Raw genomic sequence first — 25,023 nt, 5'->3', positions numbered from 1 at the left:
CCATGTCATCGCTGTGTGACGCGCTCGCGGCCGCTCTAGGCCCCGTGCTTGAATGCGGAAGTAAAAAACGCTTCCCTTCGCGTTTCCGGGTTCCGCCTCGCGCACAAACGGAGCGACTGATCATCACTCGTACCGGGAGCTCACCGGCTCTTTAACCACTCGAGATGGCCGCTCGGTTACCGGCATGCGTTGTGGATTGTGGCACAGGGTGAGTGAACGGCACAATCTGTCCCCTTCTAACGATAACCGGCGCGAGACGCGCGCGCGCTCGCGCTCCTGCACGGATAACATTCTCCTGCTGTATGACTGTTTTCCGTTTATCAGCTGCTGTTTGACGTTTGCGATATTGGCTTTTTCCAGCACAGAGATGGGCGATAACTGTCATGAAATCAGTGTGTTTGAGCCGAGTGTGTGATGCTGAGATTACAGGCGCGCGAGCGGCGAAACGCGCCGCTTTAACGCGCATATAACATTTTTTTCACAGAGCAGAATGATTATATTGATTGTGTATTATTATATAAATGACGAAAATATAAAACTAAAGGAGTTTGAAGAACGGGTAAAAATGATTGAATCTGTTGTCTTTTCTTGTGCGCATGCGCACAGCTGCTTCCTCTTCCTCTACTTCCGTATTCTTGCTGCGGCCTTATATGGGCAAGCAGAGAAAAACACGAAATTCTTTAATATCCATAACCTGCATTAAAATATAATGCGGGACATTGGCGAATGTGAAAAAAAAGATTATATATATTTTTGATTCTGTGGTGTTTTAATTGATCAGGACAGATCGACAGTGTGGAGATATTTTGACATGTTGAGACATGAAACTACACAACACTAATTGATGAATCGTTTTTTTTTTCTTTCTTAAATGTAAAAGGTTCGTGTTTTGATGTATGTCAGTGTGATTCTCTTTAGAAACACAGCGTCAGTGTGAGAGATGTTGACATCCTTCGTTGTGTTTTTAAATGTGTTTTTGATTTCTGATCACACTCTGAATTATGTGCTCATCATATAGAAATATGATACTGACAGGATAAATTTAAAAGTGTGGCCAGTGGTGTTTGTTTAGTATTTGATTTGTTTTGATCTGCAGCTCTCCAACCAGGAACTGCAACACCTGAGTAATGTGTGCATGAATGAATGAACACGAGCAGTAATGTGTGTGTGTGTGTGTGTGTGTGTGTGTGTGTGTGTGTGTGTGTGTGTGTGTGTGTGTGATTTCTGTTTCAGGTACACTAAACTGGGATATGCAGGAAACACGGAACCGCAGTTCATCATTCCGTCATGTGAGTGTCTGTTCTTCTGTGCTGATGTCTGTAGGGTGTAGTGCACATCTGTAGGTTTTAGTGCACATCTTTAGGGTGTAGTGCACATCTGTAGTGGGCTCGGCTGATGTCTGTAGGGTGTAGTGCACATCTGTAGTGGGCTCGGCTGATGTCTGTAGGATGTAGTGCACATCTGTAGTGGGCTCGGCTGATGTCTGTAGGGTGTAGTGCACATCTGTAGTGGGCTCGGCTGATGTCTGTAGTGTGTAGTGCACATCTGTAGTGGGCTCGGCTGATGTCTGTAGGGTGTAGTGCACATCTGTAGTGGGCTCGGCTGATGTCTGTAGGGTGTAGTGCACATCTGTAGTGGGCTCGGCTGATGTCTGTAGGGTGTAGTGCCCATCTGTAGGGTGCTCGGCTGATGTCTGTAGGGTGTAGTGCACATCTGTAGGGTGCTCGGCTGATGTCTCTAGTGTGTAGTGCACATCTGTAGGGTGCTGGGCTAGTGTCTGTATGGTGTAGTGCACATCTGTAGGGTGCTCGGCTGATGTGTGTAGTGCACATCTGTAGGGTGCTCTGCTGATGTCTGTAGTGTGTAGTGCACATCTGTAGGGTGCTCAGCTGATGTCTGTAGTGTTTAATGCAGATCTGTAGGGTGCTCAGCTGATGTCTGTAGTGTGTAGTGCACATCTGTAGGGTGCTCGGTTGATGTCTGTAGTGTGTTGTGCACATCTGTAGTGTGCTCGGCTGATGTCTGTAGTGTGTAGTGCGCATCTGTAGGGTGCTCGGCTGATGTCTGTAGGGTGTAGTGCGCATCTGTAGGGTGCTCGGCTGATGTCTATAGGGTGTAGTGCGCATCTGTAGGGTGCTCGGCTGATGTCTGTAGGGTGTAGTGCGCATCTGTAGGGTGCTCGGCTCATGTCTGTAGGGTGTAGTGCACATCTGTAGGGTGCTCGGCTCATGTCTGTAGGGTGTAGTGCACATCTGTAGGGTGCTCGGCTCATGTTTGTAGGATGTAGTGCACATCTCTAGGGTGCTCAGCTCATGTCTGTAGGGTGTAGTGCACATCTGTAGGGTGCTCGGCTCATGTCTGTAGGGTGAAGTGCACATCTGTAGGGTGCTCGGCTGATGTGTGTAGTGCACATCTGTAGGGTGTAGTGCACATCTGTAGGGTGCTCAGCTGATGTCTGTAGTGAGTAGTGCACATCTGTAGGGTGTAGTGCACATCTGTAGGGTGCTCAGCTGATGTCTGTAGTGTGTTGTGCACATCTGTAGGGTGCTCAGCTGATGTCTGTAGTGTGTTGTGCACATCTGTAGGGTGCTCGGCTGATGTCTGTAGTGTATAGTGCACATCTGTAGGGTGCTCAGCTGATGTCTGTAGTGTGTAGTGCACATCTGTAGGGTGCTCAGCTGATGTCTGTAGTGAGTTGTGCACATCGGTAGGGTGTAGTGCACATCTGTAGGGTGCTCAGCTGATGTCTGTAGGGTTTAGTGCACATCTGTAGGGTGCTCGGCTGATGTCTGTAGTGTGTTGTGCACATCTGTAGGGTGCTTAGCTGATGTCTGTAGTGTGTAGTGCACATCTGTAGGGTGTAGTGCACATATGTAGTGTGCTAGGCTGATGTCTGTGGGGTGTAGTGCACATCTGTCGGGTGTAGTGCACATCTGTAGGGTCTAATGCACATATGTAGTGTGCTAGGCTGATGTCTGTGGGGTGTAGTGCACATCTGTCGGGTGTAGTGCACATCTGTAGGGTCTAATGCACATATGTAGTGTGCTAGGCTGATGTCTGTGGGGTGTAGTGCACATCTGTCGGGTGTAGTGCACATCTGTAGGGTGCTAGGCTGATGTCTGTAGGGTGTAGTTCTCGGCTAATGTCTGAAGGACGTAGTGCACATCTGTAAGTGTGTATTGCGCATCTGTAGGGTGTAGTGCGCATCTCTGTAGGTCGAATATTCAATGAAAAAGTCACCCCTTCCATCACAAAAACACAAACCGTTCTCATGAACAACTCGATAGTACACGAGCACGACAGTCCAGCTAACGACATATTACAATTATGACTGGGTAAGGGTTATATAGATCATGACGAGGAAACAAACATATATTAGGAGTATAGTATGTTACTTGTAGGATTGTGACTTGTATTTTGTGAGCTGATGCTTGAAACAGACAGTGAGGAGATTTAGATGCTCCATACGGTGTGGAAATGAACGGGTCTTTATCATCGCTGAAGTGAGCCACAATACGATCACAAATGGACAAACCAGCGAAGATGACACACGAGCATATTCAAGCAAAAGCAGCATATTAGTTCTCGGCTAATGTCCGTCGTGTGTTTTGAATAATGACGTTGAGCCTCTCTTCTCACCATAGACCATTCCACTCGGCCCCAGTCCTTTTTCTGAAACGGTTTTGAAATAACACTTACCCCACCTTTAAGTCTAGGAAACTACAACATGTATTTTGATCAACTGCATAGTGCAATAAAGTGCAAAGTGCTGGTGAGTTAAAAACAGGAGCATGAGCAAACGTTTTCGCAGTTTGGAAACATTTAGACTAGAAACAAGAAATAAAAATAAGAAGAGCATTTTATTTCGGTGCAAACTCTCTTGACTGCTTTATTGGACAAAAATGGCAGATTGTGATTGGTCAGATCGCCTATGAATCAAACAGGTACCGAAGGGTTAATTGTAAAAATAGTCATTATTATGATTGTCCCATTTCAGTCCTGTTGGGTCAGATGCTTCTGTTCTCGGTGAGCGATTAATCTGACTGAACACAAGCAACTGAGAACTCACTGGCCCAAAGATGTGAAATCATATCACCATCTTCACCACACACTCCGTTCTGCTTTTCTTCACACTTGCATCAGTGCTCAGTTCTCTTTTTACTGCCTCTCCATGTTTAACTGAAATCTGTGGCCTTTTGCACAAAAGTTTGAGATTAGTTTGAGCAAACTCTGGTTTTTCGGGCTCAAGAAGGTGGGTTGGTTTTTATCAGTGTTCATCATCATGGTAACTTACACTACACGGCTAACCTGCTCTGAGCCGGTTTTATTCTGAGTTAGAGATCGCAAACCCAAACTGGACCAATCAGCTGCAAGTAAAGATGCAATAAAACCACACCCCCTGTATCTCTCGTTCCAAATTAAAGCCGTTTATAATGACAAAACGTTAGATTTTATTGAGATTTTTTGCATCTTTTGGTGCTTATTATTTATTATATGAATTATAATCACTTTGAATTCATATAATATGTTCATATAAATATTATATTAATTGACAAGTAGCCAAATAGTTCTTTGTGAACCTGTAATTATTACCGGTAGGCCTATTTCTTTGATTCACATCATGCACTGATATAGTCAGATATTCTTTCATCTGCCTTAGTGTTTATTCCTGACTTGTAAATGCATTTAATTTCATAATAATTTTCAAAATTATCTCAATCTTCAGAAGAGAAGTGAATCAAACGGACGCTGTGATTGGCTGTTTGCCGCACGTGTCACACTCAAGAGCACGCGCTTCAGAGTTAACCGGTAACTCTGGATTGAACCTGAGTTGACAGAGAACGTTTATGCCGAGCTTTGAGAAACGGTTGAACTTGATCTAAACCAGGTTGGATTTATCTGGATTTGTCAACTCTAAACCTATCCTGAAACTCAGTTTGTTCAGCGAGCTTCATGCAACAGGCCTCTGATGATCTCTGGCTTCCCATCATCCTTTTCTTCTGTCAGGCATTGCCATCAAGGAGTCTGCGAAGGTGGGCGACCAGGCCCAGCGGAGGATGATGAAGGGTGTGGATGACCTCGACTTCTTCATCGGAGACGAAGCCATCGATAAACCCAATTACGCCACCAAAGTGAGTGAACCGGCATGAAAAACGGATTTTGTTGGTACACTAATGTTCAAACGTTTGGGTCGGTGAGATCAAAACGGCATTTATATGATCAAAAATACATGAAAAATTGTGAAACATTATTATAATGCAAATCAGCTGTTCTCTATGTGAATATACAGTAAAGTGTAATTTATTCCAGTGATCAAAGCTGAATTTATCATCATTATATCAGTCTTCAGTGTCACATGATCCTTCACTAATCATTCTCATCGGAGGATTTACTGCTCAAGAATCCTTTATTATTATTATCAGTTTTGTGCTGCTTTATATTTTTGTGGAAACAGTCCTAAATCACTCCATACTCTTAAAGCGATAGTTCACCCAAAAATGAAAATGTGGCGTTTATCTGCTGACCCCCAGGGCATCCGAGATGCTCGTATAATGCATGTCAATGTAAAAAACACACAGCCATACGAATCCATATTAAACCCTGTGGCTTGTGGAGACACATTGATGTCTTAAGACTAGGGATGGGTATCGTTAAGATTTTAACGGTATTACTACTCTTAACGATACTGCTTATCGGTCCGGTACTTTAACGGTATTCTTATCGGTACTTACGGAGATTTACTATATATATATACCCCATACACACACACACACACACAATTAACAAAGATACACATTATATAGGCCTACACAGTGCTTTAATTTCAGGAAGAATTCTAGTAATCAAATGTAAAATAACACTGCATAGTTTATCATAGATAGGATAAATGAATGCTTATTAAAGCTGAAGTTATTCATTCAAGAGCTGTGAGGGATTTTCTCTTTGCATTTGGTTGTTTAATTCGCAGTAATTCATCAGCATGTTTATTTACACCGCTGCCTCTTTAAGACAGATGTGCAGATCTATAGGCGACTGATAATAGGATGCACTACATTTTCTCCCGACTATCCATAATAACAACGTCCATTTTAGACACAAACTGTGTTTAAGAGACTCTCCAAGTCGGTCATTTTTACATAGTTTGTGTTCATTTGATCGTTTAGACGCGAGTGTGAAACCGAAAGTGTAATTTGCTCGTCTTGTTGCGGCTGTTTCAGAGCGCGCCGACTTGGGAACAATCTCTTGTGCACATTTTTGTGCTTTTAATCGCTCTTTTTATTATTAAACGCATCCCACAATTTACCAGCAGTAGCTAGACTGTATTTTACAACAATCACCGATCGTGCTGATTCTGTCATTGTGTTTGAGTTATAGGGAGAAATGACAGCGTAGACTACTGCTGCAAAGGGAATTAAGTTGCGCTAGACATAAATATTAAAATTATATTCTTTGCCAAAGAAGCCAAAATCTAAAATAAAATCACATTATCACAATCTAGTGTAAAGTATAACCAGGCTATGTTTGAATGTTTAGTTCTGTCCACCGTCATCACTCATTAGGGCTGTCGTTTTTCTCTCTCTCTCTCTCTCTCGCTCTCTCTCTCGCTCTCGCTCTCTCTCTCGCTCTCTCTCTCGCTCTCTCTCTCGCTCTCTCTCTCGCTCTCTCTCTCGCTCTCGCTCTCTCTCTCGCTCTCTCTCTCGCTCTCGCTCTCTCTCTCGCTCTCTCTCTCGCTCTCTCTCTCGCTCTCTCTCTCGCGCTCTCGCTCTCTCTCTCTCGCTCTCTCTCGCTCTCTCTCGCTCTCTCTCTCGCTCTCTCTCGCTCTCTCTCGCTCTCTCTCGCTCTCTCTCGCTCTCTCTCGCTCTCTCTCGCTCTCTCTCGCTCTCTCTCGCTCTCTCTCTCGCTCTCTCTCTCGCTCTCTCTCTCGCGCTCTCTCTCTCGCGCTCTCGCTCTCTCTCTCTCGCTCTCTCTCTCTCGCTCTCTCTCTCTCGCTCTCTCTCTCTCGCTCTCTCTCTCTCGCTCTCTCTCTCGCTCTCTCTCTCGCTCTCTCTCTCGCTCTCTCTCTCGCTCTCTCTCTCGCTCTCTCTCTCGCTCTCTCTCTCGCTCTCTCTCTCGCTCTCTCTCTCGCTCTCTCTCTCGCTCTCTCTCTCTCTCTCTCTCTCGCTCTCTCGCTCTCTCGCTCTCTCGCTCTCTCGCTCTCTCGCTCTCTCGCTCTCTCGCTCTCTCTCTCTCTCTCTCTCTCTCTCTCTCTCTCGTCACGTGTATTTTCAAAAGTACCGACGGCCGAGCTTATCGATACAACGGTCTTTCAAAATTCAGCCCCGGGGCCCGTTTAATACCAGGTTTCGGTACCCATCCCTACTTAAGACACGAAACAATCGGTTTCTGCGAAAAAACTGAACAGTATTTGTGCTATTTTTTTTACCTCATATCAGACGCATCTCATCTAGTATTCCCCAGCGATATTACTTCTGCCGAAGAAGGTCAAAAAAACGGTGCGATCATAGATCTAAATGAGAGTGCCTGCTCAGATTGGTCAAATAAGGGCTTCTACGTAAATATATTTATGATCACGCTGGGTTTTTTCGATCCCTTTAAACAGGGCGTTATTTGATGGCACAGCCATTTGTAGAGGTGTCTCAAACCATAGTGGACGTTATCGAGTGCACTTATTCAGTCCCACAATTCGTATTCAGCCTGCGATTAAATTGTTTTTAAAATCCATTTATATGAAATATTTTGTAACTTTATACATTTCTTTACTGTCAGTTTTGAATAATGTGTCCATGCTGAATAAAACTATGAATTTATTTTAAAAATCAATGGCTGTGTTTGAAAATGCCCCCTATTCATTATTCCCTACATTACTCCACTAATATAGTCCACTTCAAGGAGTGGATGAAAACTAATTCATTCGGCACAACTCTCACAGTGCATTATGGGTATTCTCTAGCCGTCGAGCGTACTTCGGTCCAGTCATAATCTTTTTAAATGTATGATTTGTACATAAGCTGAATAAATACTCTCTCCATTGATGTATGGTTCGTAAGGATTGAACAATATTTGAAAATCTGCAAAAAAAAATCTAAATATTGAGAAAATCTCCTTTTAAAGTTGTCCAAATGAAGTCCTTAGCAATGCATATTACTACTAATAATAAATTTTTTATATATTTACGGTAGGCAATTTGCATCATATCTTCATGGAACATGATCTTAATATCCTAATGATCTTTGGCATGAAAGAAAAATGTATAATTTTGACCCATACGATGTATTGTTGGCTATTGCCACAGATATACCCGTGAGACGCAGGACTGGTGAAGTGCTCTAGGGTCATACACACATCTGTTGTACCTTTTCTATTTTATTCTGTTTGTTAATGTACAGCTCTACTCTTGCTATGAAAATAGCTTTTATTTGCTGATATGGCATTACAATTTATACTTATAGACTGCATAAAGCGTTCTGACACCCGTACCGAACCAGTCATGTTGTGGTGAAGGTCTCAGCATCATCCGTTAGAAAGCGTGCCGTTCCTCCAGAAGTGTGTGTGATCTCTAAGCGTGTGTGTGTGTGTGTGTCTCTGCAGTGGCCCATACGGCACGGGATCGTGGAGGATTGGGATCTGATGGAAAGATTTATGGAGCAGGTGATCTTCAAGTACCTGAGGGCCGAACCCGAGGACCATTACTTCCTGCTAGTGAGTAAATCTCCGCCTGAACACTGCTGCTTTAGCACCATGACACGTGATAAAAGGCATATTTTCCATGTTAATTAGTGTTTTGTCCGAACCATCCTCAACACCGAAACATGACGATTCCATATTAGAAGCGTTTTCTATTTCTGCAACGTCATGGCTGGAAAAACATGCAGACTACTACATCAATATACACTACATCTGATCATCTCAGGTAGTGTCTGTGCTTCATCTAATGTTTAAAGCATCTTATATTTATTGCCATACTGAAAGTGACAATAGATAATTCACCTTTTAGATCTTTACTCAATGTGAACACACCAGTCTATGATGAAGATTGTATCAGTGTGCTTGCAGAGAGACTCTGCCCACACACATTCTTCTGATTGGCTGTAATTTTTTATGTTCCTACATTTTGTAATCAAAGTAAAGGAAACCATTTCGAATAGAATCGCATATAGTCACCGAGCGGCAACCTCCCCCAATATCTGTTGAAGCCAATACGGAAGTGACTTAAACTGCAGTTCATCAACTAGCCACTAGAGACAGGCTCCAGAAGGAGCAGAATCTCATTAGAGGTGTAAGAAAATATCGATACACGTGAGTATCGCGATATTATGTTTGGTGATACTGTATCGATATTTATATATATATATATATTTTTTAGGGCTGGGCAAGTTAACGTGTTATCGCGTTAATGCATTTATTAATTAACGCTGACAATTATTTATCGCGCATTAACGCAGTTATTTATTATTATATTGAAAGGCCGTTGCTCACTGCCTCTGAATACACACACAGACCAACCATTGGTTAGGAGAATACAGGGCTGTCTGTAGCCTAAGCCAAGGGCTTGACATTCTTTGTCTGGGACAAATAAAATATAAAAATAACCAAAAACGCGAGAATGATCCAGATTTTTGGGTTGTTTTTAATATATTCAATGTAAACAGCGATTGATGAGTGTATCTCTGCCTCGGGTACGTTAGTCGCGTTGAGGCTCGCGCTACCCGTCTCTTTGTGAGAGACATTCGTGGAGAAATCAAAACAATTGAGCAGCAATATAAACTCACAGAAGAAACATACTGGGGTAAAACTGAGCTTTTTGTAGTTGTTGATATTTATGATTTATGATATTGTTAATAACACAAGTTGACTTTGCAATAGTGAATTGTGTAGCATGAATGGTGTAGCCTAGTTCAATAGGAATGACGTCACCAGAACCGCTTGTTGACGAACCCTCCGCCCACAAGAACACGCAAAATAGGGGGTGTGGTCTCGTTGCTCTCCCACGTGGAGAAGAGCGCGCATTCAGCGCTGGCATCTCCCCGTTATGGTAAGAGGTTGCCCCGTCACTTTCCGGGCAAAGTGCGCTAAGCTGCTGTCCAATCACAACACGGGAAGCGCTGGCCCAATCAGAACTCGTTACGTGTTTCTGAAGGAGGGACTTCATAGAACAAGGAAATCATCAGGCCGTTTATAGGACAGAGGAAACAGCGCTGTACAGATAAATCAATTGTGTGAAAAATACTGTTTTTATACGCGAAACATGAACTCATGTTATATTGCACACTGTAAACATAATCAAAGCATCGAAAACACACGAAGAACGGGACCTTTAAAACGGCCAACTTTACAGCAGAAAAAAAAACATGTTTACAGCCTGGTACAAATTGTGGTTTTGGTCTATATGGCTAATTTTGCACTTCATGACAACTGTGAGGGGGGTGAATTATTTTTATTTTTTTGTAACTAATATAAAGCCTTAAAGTTCTGCATAGTAAATGGCGTGGCCACTTGAGTGAAAAAATGCTCTTCGAAAACCCACAGGTGACGACATGGACACTTCGTCCATTGTTTTATACAGTCTATGATAGTCACGGATTGCGGCTGGTAAGGACAAAACCTTTTGATTAACAGGGAAATGACACCTTTTATCGTGTGAAGTGTCTGGTTTGGACACGATGCAACGCCACTAGGTGTTAATTTAGATCAGCGCATCACTTCCTGCTGTTGTTTCCTCTGTTACAGACTGAACCACCTTTAAACACTCCAGAAAACCGCGAGTACACGGCCGAGATCATGTTTGAGTCCTTTAATGTGCCAGGACTGTACATCGCTGTGCAGGTACACACACACACACACACACACACACACACACACACACACACACTATATTATAGTGTGTGTTCACTATATTAGTGAGGACATTACATAGACTTCCATTGATTTTATATCAGGTTAATGCTATTTTCTGTCCCCTAACCCAACCCCAAACATGTTTTTTTATCTAAATCTATTGTTCTGCACGTTTCTGGGATGGGTAGGTTTAGGGATAGGCTGATTTATAAGCCTTTTTAACTAGTGAGGACCAGTCAAATGTCCTCACTAGTGAGTTGTTTTCATATTTTACTATATAAGTGAGGACATTTGTGCCGTTACAAGTATAGCCTTACAAGGAACACACACACAAACACACACGCACACAGACACTCACTAGTGTAAATGAGAATAAAATTAGAATCACAGTTCTTTTGTTTAAAATGGAGATCATAATTCTTAGTGGACAACTTAATAACATATAATTTACTAGAGGTTCTGACAAAATGTTAATTGCTGCAATATATTTAAAAAATAATAATACAGTTATTGAAAAATATATTCAATGACTCACTCATAAATACTTCACATGTTCATTACTGGATGAATAAGTGTTTTTGAACAAATCTCTTGAATAAATTATTCAATGACACACATTTTTAACAGTCTCTTGTCTCCACATACTGGTGTAAAGATGTAATGATACAATCTTTATTTGAAGCGTCAAGTATCCAGTACTTCTGTGATCATCTGAATGATTGTAAGACAGATATAATGATCCTGTGTGTTTGTGAAGCGGTTTCATATCTATGACAGCTACTCTCTCTGGATCAGAACACAGATCTGAACGCTCGCTGTGATCGTACCTGTCAAAGGTTTAATAGACAGAGACGAATCATGTAGAAATAGGATCAAGTGGGTGTACTTTTAAAGGTTAATTGTGCAGCTCTAACACACACGTGTCAGTGTTTATGGTGTTTTGCTGATGGTATGTGTGTGTGTTCGTCAGGCTGTTTTGGCTCTAGCAGCATCATGGACATCTCGGCAGGTGGGTGAGCGGACACTCACAGGAACCGTCATCGACAGCGGAGACGGAGTTACTCACGTCATTCCAGTGGTACGACACACACACACACACACACACTTGTTTTTGCGACATATGGGGACATTCCATAGGCGTAATGGTTTGTATACTGTACAAACTGTATTTTCTATCTTATACTGCCCCTGCCCTAAACCTACCCATCACACACACACACACACACACACACACACACACACACACACACACACACACACACACACACACACACACACACACACACACACTGTCCCTACCCATCACAGGAAAGCATTACATTTTTGAAAAGTGGGGACAGGGGTAGTGTACTCATATTTCACCCTCTCCTGTAATACCTGTGTCATACCCATGGCATTATACACATTTGTGTCTTCATATGTCACAAAAACATGCCCACACACACACACGTATGCATTAAAGAACAACATCTCAAATGTGCTGTTTAGATTCTGTCCACTTGAACAATGACTCGGTCAGTCCTGAGAGCTGGAATATCATGAGTACACGTGATATTACTCTGTAATATGATATCATGAAATTAATGTTCATTATATTATCATGGGCTAATTCTAGAATCTTTATTTCAATGTTTCCATTTTTAGAAGCTTTTTCTTTCCCCAACCATTCTAACAATGGAAATATTTATCTAACAACACCAAATACGTAAAGCAGGGGTGTCCAATCCTGTTCCTGGAGGGCCACTGTCCTGCAAAGTTTAGCTCCAATCCCAAATAAACACACCTGGAGCAGCTAATTAAGGTCTTATTAGGCATACTAGAAACTTCCAGGCAGGTGTGTTGAGGCAAGTTGGAGCTAAACTCTGCAGGACAGTGGCCCTCCAGGACCGACTTTGGACACCCCTGACTTGAAATTGATTTTCAAACATTTCTTTATACTGAAACATTTTTACATTGTAATCTGGAGTAAACATGCCAGATCTGAAAATGTTCTGATCCTTTATAGGTGCCTTTTTGAAACATTTTATACTTGATACTCTTTAATTGTGTATTATTTACTGCATTAATATCTTCAATGTTATTTTTCTTATATGAGAAAAAAAAAGTAAACTTGTTATTGACAGGACAACACTCAAGTTTCTGTAACTTAATTCAATATCATGATTAAATTTAAGCTATTATTGTGATGCACTGCAAAAAATGATGTGTCTGTCTTGTTTTCCAGCACAAAAATTTAAACATTCTTAAATCAAGACACATTTACTGGAGGAGCAAAATGACTGAAGATATTCAGTCAATCAGTCTTGTTTTCTGAAAAAATTGTCAAAATGAAGTTTATGCTTAAAACAAGAACAAATATCTGCCAATGGGGTCAGAAAAATAAACGTTTTCCCCTTTGAATTAAGTCTATTTTTCTGTCCCCATTGGTAGATAATTTTATAAAAACTTACTTAAGTTTTATTAAGTAAAAAGCATAAACTTAATTTTTACACATTTTTCAGAAAACAAGACTAAATTCTCTCTGTCATTTTGCTTCTCCAGTAAATGTCTTGATTTAAGACTGTTTAGCTATTTGTGCTGGAAAACAAGACGGACTGAGGAAGAACATCATTTATTTGTGCATTTTGATGTGCCTTTGTCTCTCAGGCTCACGGCCGCTTCTTCGCAGGAAAGTTTAAAAATCTGTGCTTTGATTGGTTTGACAGGCGGAGGGCTACGTGATTGGCAGCTGCATTAAACACATTCCCATCGCTGGCCGAGACATCACGTATTTCACACAGCAGTTACTGAGGGAGAGAGAGGTCGGCATCCCACCGGAGCAGTCGCTGGAGACCGCCAAAGCCGTCAAGGTGTGTGAGTGTGAGTGTGAGAAGTGTGTGAGTGTAAATAGACTCTGAGCGTGTCTATCTGCTGTGCAGGAGCGCTTCAGTTACGTCTGTCCTGACCTGGTGAAGGAGTTCAACAAGTACGACACAGACGGATCCAAATGGATCAAGCAGTACACCGGCATCAACGCCATCAGCAAGAAAGAGTTCACCATCGACGTGGGATACGAGCGCTTCCTGGGGCCCGAGATCTTCTTTCATCCTGAGGTTTGTACACACACACACACACACACACATATTTCTATTATTGCTATTAAAGGTAGGATAGGTAGGAATTGGTTAAAAAACTTTTTTTTCCAAATTTGCTTAAACTTTCTTTATATATCAATACATAATTAAAATGTAAGTACTCTGAAAAAGAAAGTATAAAAATTGAGTGTCTGTAGACCTCTCACGACTGTTTTAAAGACAGCTCATTATTTCTATTCACTCCACCTTCTTCCTTCTGGGCTCTTTCCAAAGCCACGCCCCCAAAATACACGAACGCACTACACTGGCTGCTCAGCTGGAAGACGCATTATTGACCTCAGACGAGCAGTGTGCATGTAGTGACATCATGTCAGAATCACTTGTAATAAAAAATCAAACTTTATCAGTCTGAATATAAACAAATAAGATGTCTTTTACTACTCACTATCAAGCTAGAATACCAATACTGGTAAAGTTTAAAAGATATTTTTGTTTGTTTTGGCAACAAGCTAGTTATATTTATAAGGCAAAGCTAAAAACGGGTAGCATTATGTTTTTCCAATAACATCAGTTATACTGTAATGAAGATGAATTTCGTGTAAGATTCGTAACACATACTGTGTTTTGCATGTAAGAGTTTCCATGATGAAAGCATTGTTGATCAGTAGTAGTAGCTAAAGCTAACTTGGCTCTAAAAAAAGTTCCTGGATGCGGTGTACTAGCTTTTACACGTCTTTTGTTATCTAAAGTTAAATTTTGCGAAATTCAACACAACTTGAGCTAAACATAGAGTATTTATCATCTCGACTAATGGCTAAGTGTATAACATTGTAACTTTATGCTAAGTAATGTTATGTTAGCTATATTAGGCAGCTTCAAGTGCTCTTGATACATGCTTCATGAAAACATAAACCAAAAAAATGTATAATGAAAATGAAAGATGACCTGTCCAGCAGAAATACAGCCAGCAATGAGTCGTTTTTCAGGTCCTTCAGTTCTCACCATCGTTGAAAAGTCACGCAGATATTTACTCGCGTTTGATTTCTTTGTTTATCCAAAGACTTTCTGTGCATTGTCTTTTCTCGTACTGTCTTCCTTTTTTGCATTGTTTGCCTTCGCTGACTGTAAAACCCTGCACTGTGAGTTTTGAATGCTCTTTCTCTGCCATTATTTTGCAGAGGTTTCTTGCCTCTTGAACTGCTCAAATCAAACGAGCGCCCGCATGTGGGCAGATCCTGTAGCGAAAGCGGTGGTCGCCATGGTAGCGAGAGAGAGTGACAGTTGCCCCAGCCAATCATTTGTTTCGTCCCGAACGAAAATAATGAGCGGTATTTATTGCAGATTAAAAGGTCTTGAGTCACTCGGTTTTTATACTCTCCTTTTCAGAGTACTTACATTTTAATTATGTATTGACATATAAAGAAAGTTTAAACAAATTTGGACAAATGTGTTTTAGATCAGTCCTACCTATCCCACCTTTAAAGGCGTAATATGTAAGATATTTGGATTTAAAAGATTTTTAAAAAAAACTCTTGAACAATGTTATATATTTTGTTGACTTGTGTACTTGCATTATCCAAGATGATTTCAAGAATGTTTAAATATGGAGAAATAAGCCATTTTAATAAGGACACGGGCCGTGTGTGTGCATCGCATATCAATGACGTCATAGCTTGATTTGTAGCTGCTTTAATATATGATGTTTTATTAGACAGGAGAGCAACTTTTTTAAAATATTTATAGATAGAACACTAATCATTGTACAGTAATACAGCATTTAATCCATCATACCATGTTTTAAAAGTAATTGCGTGCCATTTAGCAACACAAGCCATCCAGTGTTTTAGTTCTGAATAGTCGACATCTAGTGGCGAAACACTACACAGTGTGCCTTTAAAGAGTATCTGCATAATAATCTTTGCACTTTTTCTTTTCTTTAAATACATTATGATTGTATCAGCTCTAATGTATTGATATATTAGTACACAAACCAATTTTAGTACATACAGTAGTGGCCAAAAGTGATGTCCGGCATTGGAAAATGTATATCTTCAGTCTTTATTTAAATATTATTCAAAATGTGTTATAGATGTGTTTTTAAACCTATTGTGTTACAACAATGAAACATGACAAATTGTGCTGACTTTTGGCCAGGCTGTCATACGATAAAGGAGAGAACCACAAAATATTTTTGAAAAATTAAGCAATATTTTCTTTGCATTGTTAAATAAAACTTAAATAAAACCTATAGCTGTAGTTTTTTATATATTTATTACAAATTATTTTGTCAGATGAATACCATAACTAAGTTAAGTACTTTGTTCTGCCCTCATATTTAAAGTATTAAAAAAATATATAGAAAATTGTCCTCAAAATATTTTGAAGGTTTAGGGTCATGAAAAACACGGACATGACTCATGACTCTTTTGTTGATAAGTCCTTGTCAAATGTTTGCCACAGTCTAAGGAAAAGAATCTGAGATGCATTATTTAGCTTTATTTCTTCTGTAGAGACATATAGTATTCATTTTATTTTTGCAGCTCTTGAATTTGATATTAAAAATAGCCCCCAAACCGCACAGCCGTCACACACTTCTGCTTCCTCTTTCAGTTTGCCAATCCAGACTTCACCCAGCCAATCTCTGAGGTGGTTGATGAGGTCATTCAGAACTGTCCAATCGATGTGCGCCGCCCGCTCTATAAGGTCAGTTGTGTGTGTGTGTGTGTGTGTGTGTGTGTGTGTGTGTGTGTGTGTGTGTGTGTGTGTGTGTGTGTGTGTGTGTGTGTGTGTGTGTGTGTGTGTGTGTGTGTGTGTGTGTGTGTGTGTGTGTGTGTGTGTGTGTGTGTGTGTGTGTGTGTGTGTGTGTGTGTGTGTGTGTGTGTGTGTGTGTGTGTGTGTGTGTGTGTGTGATGGGTAGGTTTAGGGGCAGGGGCTGTGTGTGTGTGTGTGTGTGTGTGTGTGTGTGTGTGATGGGTAGGTTTAGGGGCAGGGGCAGTGTAGGGGGATAGAAAATACGGTTTGTACTGTATAAAATCCATTACGCCTATGGAAAGTCCCCATAAAACATGGAAACACTACGTGTGTGTGTGTGTAAGCATGTCCTTCTCTTTTGCAGAACATCGTTCTGTCGGGCGGCTCCACCATGTTCCGTGACTTTGGCCGGCGTCTGCAGAGAGACCTGAAGAGAACGGTGGACGCTCGTCTGAAGCTCAGCGAGGAGCTCAGCGGAGGGAAACTCAAGGTCCCGTTTAAAGCTCAACCTCAGCGTCAGTGTGTTCATAATGAGAATGACCCACTCAATGTCCTCTGCCTCTCTTCTGCTCTCACAGCCTAAACCCATCGACGTGCAGGTCATCACCCATCACATGCAGCGATACGCCGTGTGGTTCGGAGGATCCATGCTGGCCTCGACTGTGAGTCACACACACACACACACACACACACAACATCCCACTTATTACACTGCAAAAATGTTCTTCTTACATAGTAGTTTTGTCTTGTTTCTAGTCTAAATATCTAAAAATGCTTAAAATAAGATGCATTTACTAGATAAGTATAATGAGAATTTTTTACTTGCTTTGTTGAAAATAAAATCAAAATGAAGTGAGTTTTTGCTTTTTCTACCAATGAGGTAAGAAAAATAATCTTGTTTCTGACTGAAATCTTGTTTCTTGTTTCCGTCCCAAACAGAAATAAGATTATTTTTCTCACCCCATTGGCAGATCATTTTGCCTGTTTTAAGCTAAAACTCACTTCATTTTGATATTTTTTCCCCCAGAAAACAATTAGTGCACAATTACCATCACACACCTGTAGCTGATGAATAGGTGCGTAGGACAAAGGATACCCAGATCCAAAAATCTCAATAAACAAACAAAAGGAAATCCCACACACCATAAATACTTGCAAAAATCTAAAACTTTTTATTAGCAACGTTTCGGTCTCATGACCTTCATCAGGCATATATATCATACTCAAAATCCATGACTTTTAAAAAGGGAACATGACCAATCATTAATTAGTAAATCACATTTAATAACTGAATGTCTCATTAGCCAAATCATTAGTACCACAACATGCACAAGTATGCACACATTTTAGATGCACAAATACATATATTTAAGTATCAATACACACACGAATGGTTACATTAACACATGAAACTCTTCTTTAATACACATTATAACATCACATCCCCCAGAAAACAAGAAAAAATATCTTAAATCAAGATTAATTTACTAGATAGGTAAAATGACATGAGAATTTTTAGATGTTTGGACTGGAAACAAGAAAAAACTAAATGTGGAGCATTTTTTGCAGTGTAAACTGCTACTTATGTTTAAGTATTGTTATACTGAACTATAAAAAATGTACGTATTACTTATCAATGTACGCTATAATGCATTATAATTTTTCATAAATAATACGTTGTGCTTTTTAATATTTGCAATAGCGCTGTCGATTAATCAGAATCTATTTTTGATTTTGATTTAGTCTTTCCACGGTTATGAACACGAGAGTTAGAGCAGAATGTGGATAAGCAAATGGGCTTCACATACACACAAAAAAGTGTTCAAAACGATCTCCTTGCTTTAGCCTGATTCGCAACGGTACGCTTGGAATAATGTTATAATTTGATTATATAAATTAATTATAATTTTAGCCAGAACTCACATGTTAAATACATTTAACTAGCTTCGGTATCGTAATTGTGGTGTTTCACTGATATTGTGAAATAAGACTCTGATCATGTTGCTCACCTATAATCGTGATTTCAATATTTACTAAAATCGTGTTTTTATCATAATCTAGCTGCCCTAATTTGCATATTCCTTGTTGCATCTGTTTGTCATGTGTTTTAATGCATTAAACTTTTAAAATCCATGACAAGTATTATAACTGTGGTTACAGTTATTCATGAGATCATTAAACGCATCATACGGTGCATAATTAATGCATTAAAATACCTACATGCATTAGATATAAAGGCTTTAAGTAAAGCGTTGCAGAAATGTTTTATTCGCTTCCGACCGCGATGACAGAACAACTTCAGACTCTAGACAAACATTTAAAGGATGAAGCGCAGTCATGCCTCTTAATACACAGCTTTTCACCACAGACATATTTATGGGGAGGAGAAGTATTGATTTGAGATGAAATCTTACCTGTTTGTTATCTTATAATCCATTACAGTGCACAAAACTATTGTCAGGGAAAGACGACGAACGGCAACGATCAGTCTTAAAATGCTAAAGCATTCATGAATAAGCATTTCAGTTCAGATCTCCGCTCTGATGGCTTTAACAGCTCAATAATTTTGTCTTACCATTTGAGGAATCAGACTTTCCTTACAGTTCATAACGCTCCAGCGATCACTGTTTAGAGATATTTGTATGAATAACAGCTTCTTGTAAAGCGAGCCGCTGTCTGCTGGCCTTATAATAATTCATCAGTTCATCAAATGTCCTGTCTGTGAAGCGCTGTTCAGTGGAGCGTCTCTGTGAGAACTCAATTACACTGATGTTTAATAATGACGCTCATTACAGTCTCGCTGCGGGACGTTTAATCAGGGTCCCCGCGGGTCCTTAAAGTCTTCATTCAGTTTGATCAAATTCAAGGCCAGTAAAACCCTTACATGGTTTAAGAAAAGTCTTGATGATCATTTTAAGAGGGCTTAAATTTGGGGACAGAGAAATATGGCTTAAATGTGATTTAATTGTTGATTTGAACATTAAACAGATTTAAACACTTAAACATATTCATATAAATATATATATATATATATATATATATATATATATATATATATATATATATATATATATATATATATATATATATATATATATATATATATATATATATATATATATATATAAATAGACAAGTGCCGATTTTCGATAATGCGATTTATCACGATAATGAATATGCACAATATTATTATCGTGGGCACTTTAAAATATCGTAAATAGTAATTAACAATTTATAATTTTTTTGTAATGCACTCAATAATACTTTGCCCATTAACTGTATAAATGCTCAACACCGCTGTATTCTGCGTCAAAGGGAAGCAGGGGCGGATCTACCGGGGTGGCATGGGGTGCAACTGCCACCCTAAGAAAAACCATTGCCACCCCGTCTGCCACCCCAGCAGTGTATCCCAAATTCCCTCGCTCCTCTACCAATTTACATCAGCGGCGCTTCAATGTGATGAGATAATAGCAAGAAAACAAGTCTTTCTATTGTTGTTCAAACAAATTACTCAAGAACTGCTTAGTGATCCGCAACGCAACTCACCTCTACCGCCGGTTTCACACAGTCCGTTTACAGTCCGTATGTATTTATTTTTTCTCGTAACGTTAACAGATAACAGCTTTCACACTGCAACCTATGCGGTCTGGCAGTGCCTTCAGGAGCGGTGCGTCAGTACTGATTATTGAAGTGAAAATCTTATTTCACCGCATATAATTTAAAGTCTTATCTGATCAATTGAAATCAGCCATAGACTTAAAGGATGCAGCAGCAAACATTAATAGGGAAAGAAAAGGGTTAAAAATAGCATTACTCTGAAACAAATGCAGTTATAGCCTACATAAGCTACCATATTTTCTGCTTTACTTTAATTAAACTCCAGTTCAAATGAAAAGTGCATTTTTTCACTGAGCACATTCTCAGCAGTCCGAGCGATGCACTGAAGCTCACTCTCGCTCATATCTGAGGTAAATCATTAACACCATCACCACTTAGAGTAGCCTAGATGCGTTACTTTTATTGAACTAAATTCATTACAATCGCCAAAAACGAATACGCAGGTTATGAACAAGAGCGCTCTCGAGTCCATGTTTCATTCTCACACTGTTGTTTGTGTGAATCGCAGCACATTTCGGCACGCACACACAAAATACAGGCAGGAACGCGCATCTCTTAAAGGGGCCACACTATATTCCTACTCCTGGTGAATATGGACCTCCTCCAGGTATGGTTTGGTTCTGGTGCGCTCTCAGGTCCACATCACAGCTTTCACATTACCAATTTTTCATACAAACTGTGCCCTGTTCTGAATTAAACTGCCAGTGTAAAAACTCCCTTTATTTATATTCTTAAAATGAGAGAAATCACGGCTTATTCTGAATTTTTAAGCTTAGGCTTAAGAGACATGAACAAGTTATTTGAAAAACATGACCTTTGCAGCATGTCTTGTCTTCATGCTCTGAGTATGGTTTTACTATAAATGAACATTTGCATAAAGCATGCATATTTGTCCATACCCATGTTGATTAGAGTATTTAAAACTTGAAACATATTCATTTAAGGTACATTTAAGAACTGATGAAAATGTGTGATTCAATATATATATATATATATATATATAATACAGTAAAATGTTAATATTGTGAAATATTATTCCGATTTAAAACAGCGCGTGTGTGTGTGTGTGTGTGTGTGTGTGTGTGTGTGTGTGTGTGTGTGTGTGTGTGTGTGTGTGTGTGTGTGTGTGTGTGTGTGTGTGTGTGTGTGTGTGTGTGTGTCTGTTAAAAGAAATAAAACATCCTTACCCAAAACTTTTGAACCAAATCATTTTAAATGAAAATAAATCATAGTTTTATTTTTAACCCCTTTTCTTAAAAAGATCTAAAGGCTAAAAATGAAAACACTCTTTTGGTCAAAAACTCTTGATACCACTCATATGGTATTAATTTGATTTAATTTATGCGGGTCTTAAATTGGATTTGAAACCCCTGTGACGTTGTGTCGTCTGCTTCTTTTCAGCCGGAGTTCTACCAGGTGTGTCACACCAAGAAGGACTACGAGGAGATCGGCCCGAGCATCTGCCGCCACAACCCCGTGTTCGGCGTCATGTCCTAAACCATCACACACACGCACACACACACTTATGGGATGGTAGGGTGCAGATGCAAAAAATGAAAAATACTTTTTCTATTGTTGGTCCCCTCAGAGTAGACATGTGTCCGACGGCGAAACGACCCGACTGCTGGAAACATACAAACATGCGCTTTTTTGTTGTTGATTTTATCCCAGTGTAAGAAACCGAAACAGCTTCAGTCTTCAGCGAGTGTGTGACGCATGTAACTGAACTGATGAAAACTGGACCGGCGTCATTATTGTCATTGAGGTGTAAAGAATCACATGTTGACCTGTGTGTACGGCTCCATCCTGTCCTTTATTTTAATGTTTTATGACCCTCAAACCCCTACCACATTAAAGCGAAGTGTTTCCTGCTCTACTTTGATACTTGCTTTCAATCTCTCAAATTTGTGACTAAAAGAACTTTAAAAAAAAAAAATCCCATATATTGGATTTTCTGTCTTGTCTCTCTCTTTCTTTCGTGGCATTTTAGATACTCCACTGCTTTTATCTTCAGGTGTCATTTCTTCTTGACTGCAGACCAATCATATGAACATGATTGAGTGGAATGATGAGTGTGCCAGTATTAACAGAAGCTTGTTTTGATAAAGGCAGATGACACATGGGTGGGATTTATAAGTGTAATGGTGAATCATTCCAATAAAAACTCATGGTTTCTAATGAACAGGCTCTCATGTGGGTGTTTTGTGATGTTCGTCTGTGTTTTCACAAGAGCGAGTTATGAAGGCAGAACTGTGAGATATAAAAACTTTCAGTTGTGAGAAAAAAGTCAGTTGTGTGATATAAATTCGCAGTTAGGGATATAAACTGAATTTATTTCTGATTCTGTGCATTTTTGAATTCAAATTTGAGTTATAAAGTCTGTATTGTGAGATATAAACTTGTAATCGAGGGAGAAAAAATCCTGTATTTTGTGATGGGAAACTTGCAATTACAAGAAAAAGGTATGGAAGTCAATGGTGCCACAACTGTTGGGTTACACACATTCTTTAAAATATCTTCCAGTAGAACAAAGACATTTATACAGCTCTCAGAAAAAAGGGCATGGTAAAACATGGTACTCTGTGCGGTAAATCAACAACACCAAACAATAAGACTAACTGTGTTGAGCTGCGACCTATTGCACAAAACTAGGATAAGGGATTAAGCTGGGATATCTTGGTGATCTTGTCATTTGTATGCAAAATTTAGTACACCGCTATCGTGTAAACGTACCCTGAAGGGACACTCACACCAAGAATGATAACGCTAACACAATATAACTGTATATTAGCAGATAAATTGAGCCAGGATCACCAAGATATCCCGGCTTAATCCCTTATCCTAGTTTTGTGCAATAGGCCCCTGGAGAACAATCATTCTGAACATCAACCCAGCTAACGGAACGTTCTCAGAACGTTGGCTAACGTTCTCTGACAGTTCTCTCAAAGTTATCAAAAAACGTTCTTGCAGTTACGCTATTAGAACGTTGTGCCAACGTTATTTGCTATTGAGAAACGTTCAAAAAACGTTAGCTATAAAACGTTATTCTTACATTGTTAGTGGAACGTTTTAAAAACGTTACTACATTAAAAAAAGTATTAGTCATTACAAATTAGTCATACAGCTTTTTCTCGTACTTCAGATACATAATTTGTATATCTAGAGACAACTTAATGACACTTAAATGGTATTTTCGTGTATATTTATTTTTTTATAATCAGAAGAAAAATCTAGTAAACTAATTATGTATTAAATATAAATGTATAATAAATATAAAAGTCAATTATAAAAGTGGTTTTAGCTTTTTTAAAGAAAGAATAAGATATCAATAAACAAAAGCAAGTACATTAAAGGAGAAAACAGGAATATTTTATTTTATCATACTCCACACCCTTATAAGAATGTTATGTAACGTTCTTAGAACCTAATGAGAACGTTAATACAACGTTCCACAAACTGGACATTTCAACGTTCCTAGAACATTCAAAAACGTTTTTAGAACTTAATGGGAACGTTAGGGAAACGTTCTTATAACCTAATGAGAACGTTAATACAACGTTCCACAAACTGGACATTTCAACGTTCCTAGAACATTCAAAAACGTTTTTAGAACTTAATGGGAACGTTAGGGAAACGTTCTTATAACCTAAAATTGTTAGCTGGGAATGATCCAAACAGTTGCTCTCCTGCCTAATAAAACACATCAGATATTATAGTGGCTTTGATGTTTCCATGGTTTCCACAAAATAAAACGAAATTGGAAAATTTAGGGTAACGCGGGTATGATGTTATTCGGTAAGTCATTAAAAAAATGTATGTTGGTAGGTTTATGTATATCCTATCTACCGCATTAGCCATTATTTTTAATGGAAGGAGACGTGCATGTTATCCAAGCATTAATGGCAAGACTTGAGTGTGTTTGTTTGTGTGTGTGTGTGTGTGTGTGTGTGTGTGTGTGTGTGTGTGTCTGTCACATGTGCTTCAAGGTCTTTATGATAATGTGGCATTTCTGTGTTTAGAATCCAGTATTCATGTTCGGTTGTCTATTATGAGAACTCGGTCTCATCTGTCCGCGTTCTCTGTAAAGGATGAGCCACTTTTAGATAGCCTACTGAGCTGTAAATGCGAATGCATTTTTTTCCATTGGCCGTATTTTTGATTCGCAATTTCAATTTGAAGGGTAACGCTAGGCTAATGGAAACGCAACATGGACATGGTCTGTGTCTTGGTTAAAATGGCTGATTTCTCTGGATTTAAATATTATTGGAAACATTTAGGCCTACACAAGTCAACAAACATTGTTCTGGTGGTTTTTGGATAATTACATAAAAATATTTTACATATTGTGCCTTTAATTGAGTCTGGGCTTCTGGCAGTTTGAATTCGAATTTTTGACAGTTGGAGTTTGAACAGTCGTCGGTCAATTGAATTCAGTCAATGTAAATCTATGGGATTTTTCCGAGTTTTAATCACGATATTTTTAGGAAAACTATTTTTCGGATCAGTTAGAAAAGATAGCAGAACAATCTGAAGGTCTGAGATTAGTTTGGAGGATGTTAAAAACACCTGCTGATGTTAATGAAAGCAAGAACAGACTTGGCGGTTGGTTTAACGGTATTTTAAGTAAAAACAGATCTCAGCACGAGATATGACTCCATTACTGCACGCGCACACACACAGAGAGAGAGAGAGAGAGAGAGAGAGAGAGAGAGAGAGAGAGAGAGAGAGAGAGAGATCGCTTCAT

The 25,023-nt window shown here is 39.5% G+C and overlaps 1 protein-coding gene across 1 annotated transcript; it reads left to right on the top strand.

The window, feature by feature from the left end:
* The first annotated feature begins 30 nt into the window (after nt 1-30).
* actr3 (actin related protein 3) lies at nt 31-22,461 on the top strand. Its single transcript, XM_067444638.1, has 12 exons — nt 31-208; nt 1,234-1,289; nt 5,008-5,132; nt 8,590-8,700; nt 10,729-10,824; nt 11,807-11,914; nt 13,542-13,685; nt 13,755-13,928; nt 16,521-16,613; nt 17,026-17,151; nt 17,240-17,323; nt 21,681-22,461. The coding sequence occupies exons 1-12, from the start codon at nt 165-167 to the stop codon at nt 21,774-21,776; spliced, it is 1,257 nt and encodes a 418-aa protein (XP_067300739.1). The 5' UTR covers nt 31-164; the 3' UTR covers nt 21,777-22,461.
* Nucleotides 22,462-25,023: the final 2,562 nt, after the last annotated feature.

The sequence above is a fragment of the Pseudorasbora parva genome, chromosome 5, assembly GCF_024679245.1.
Source record: "Pseudorasbora parva isolate DD20220531a chromosome 5, ASM2467924v1, whole genome shotgun sequence".
Lineage (NCBI taxonomy): Eukaryota > Metazoa > Chordata > Actinopteri > Cypriniformes > Gobionidae > Pseudorasbora > Pseudorasbora parva.
Note: the sequence above shows the minus strand (reverse complement) of the source record. Positions and strands in the feature narration are given on the sequence as shown.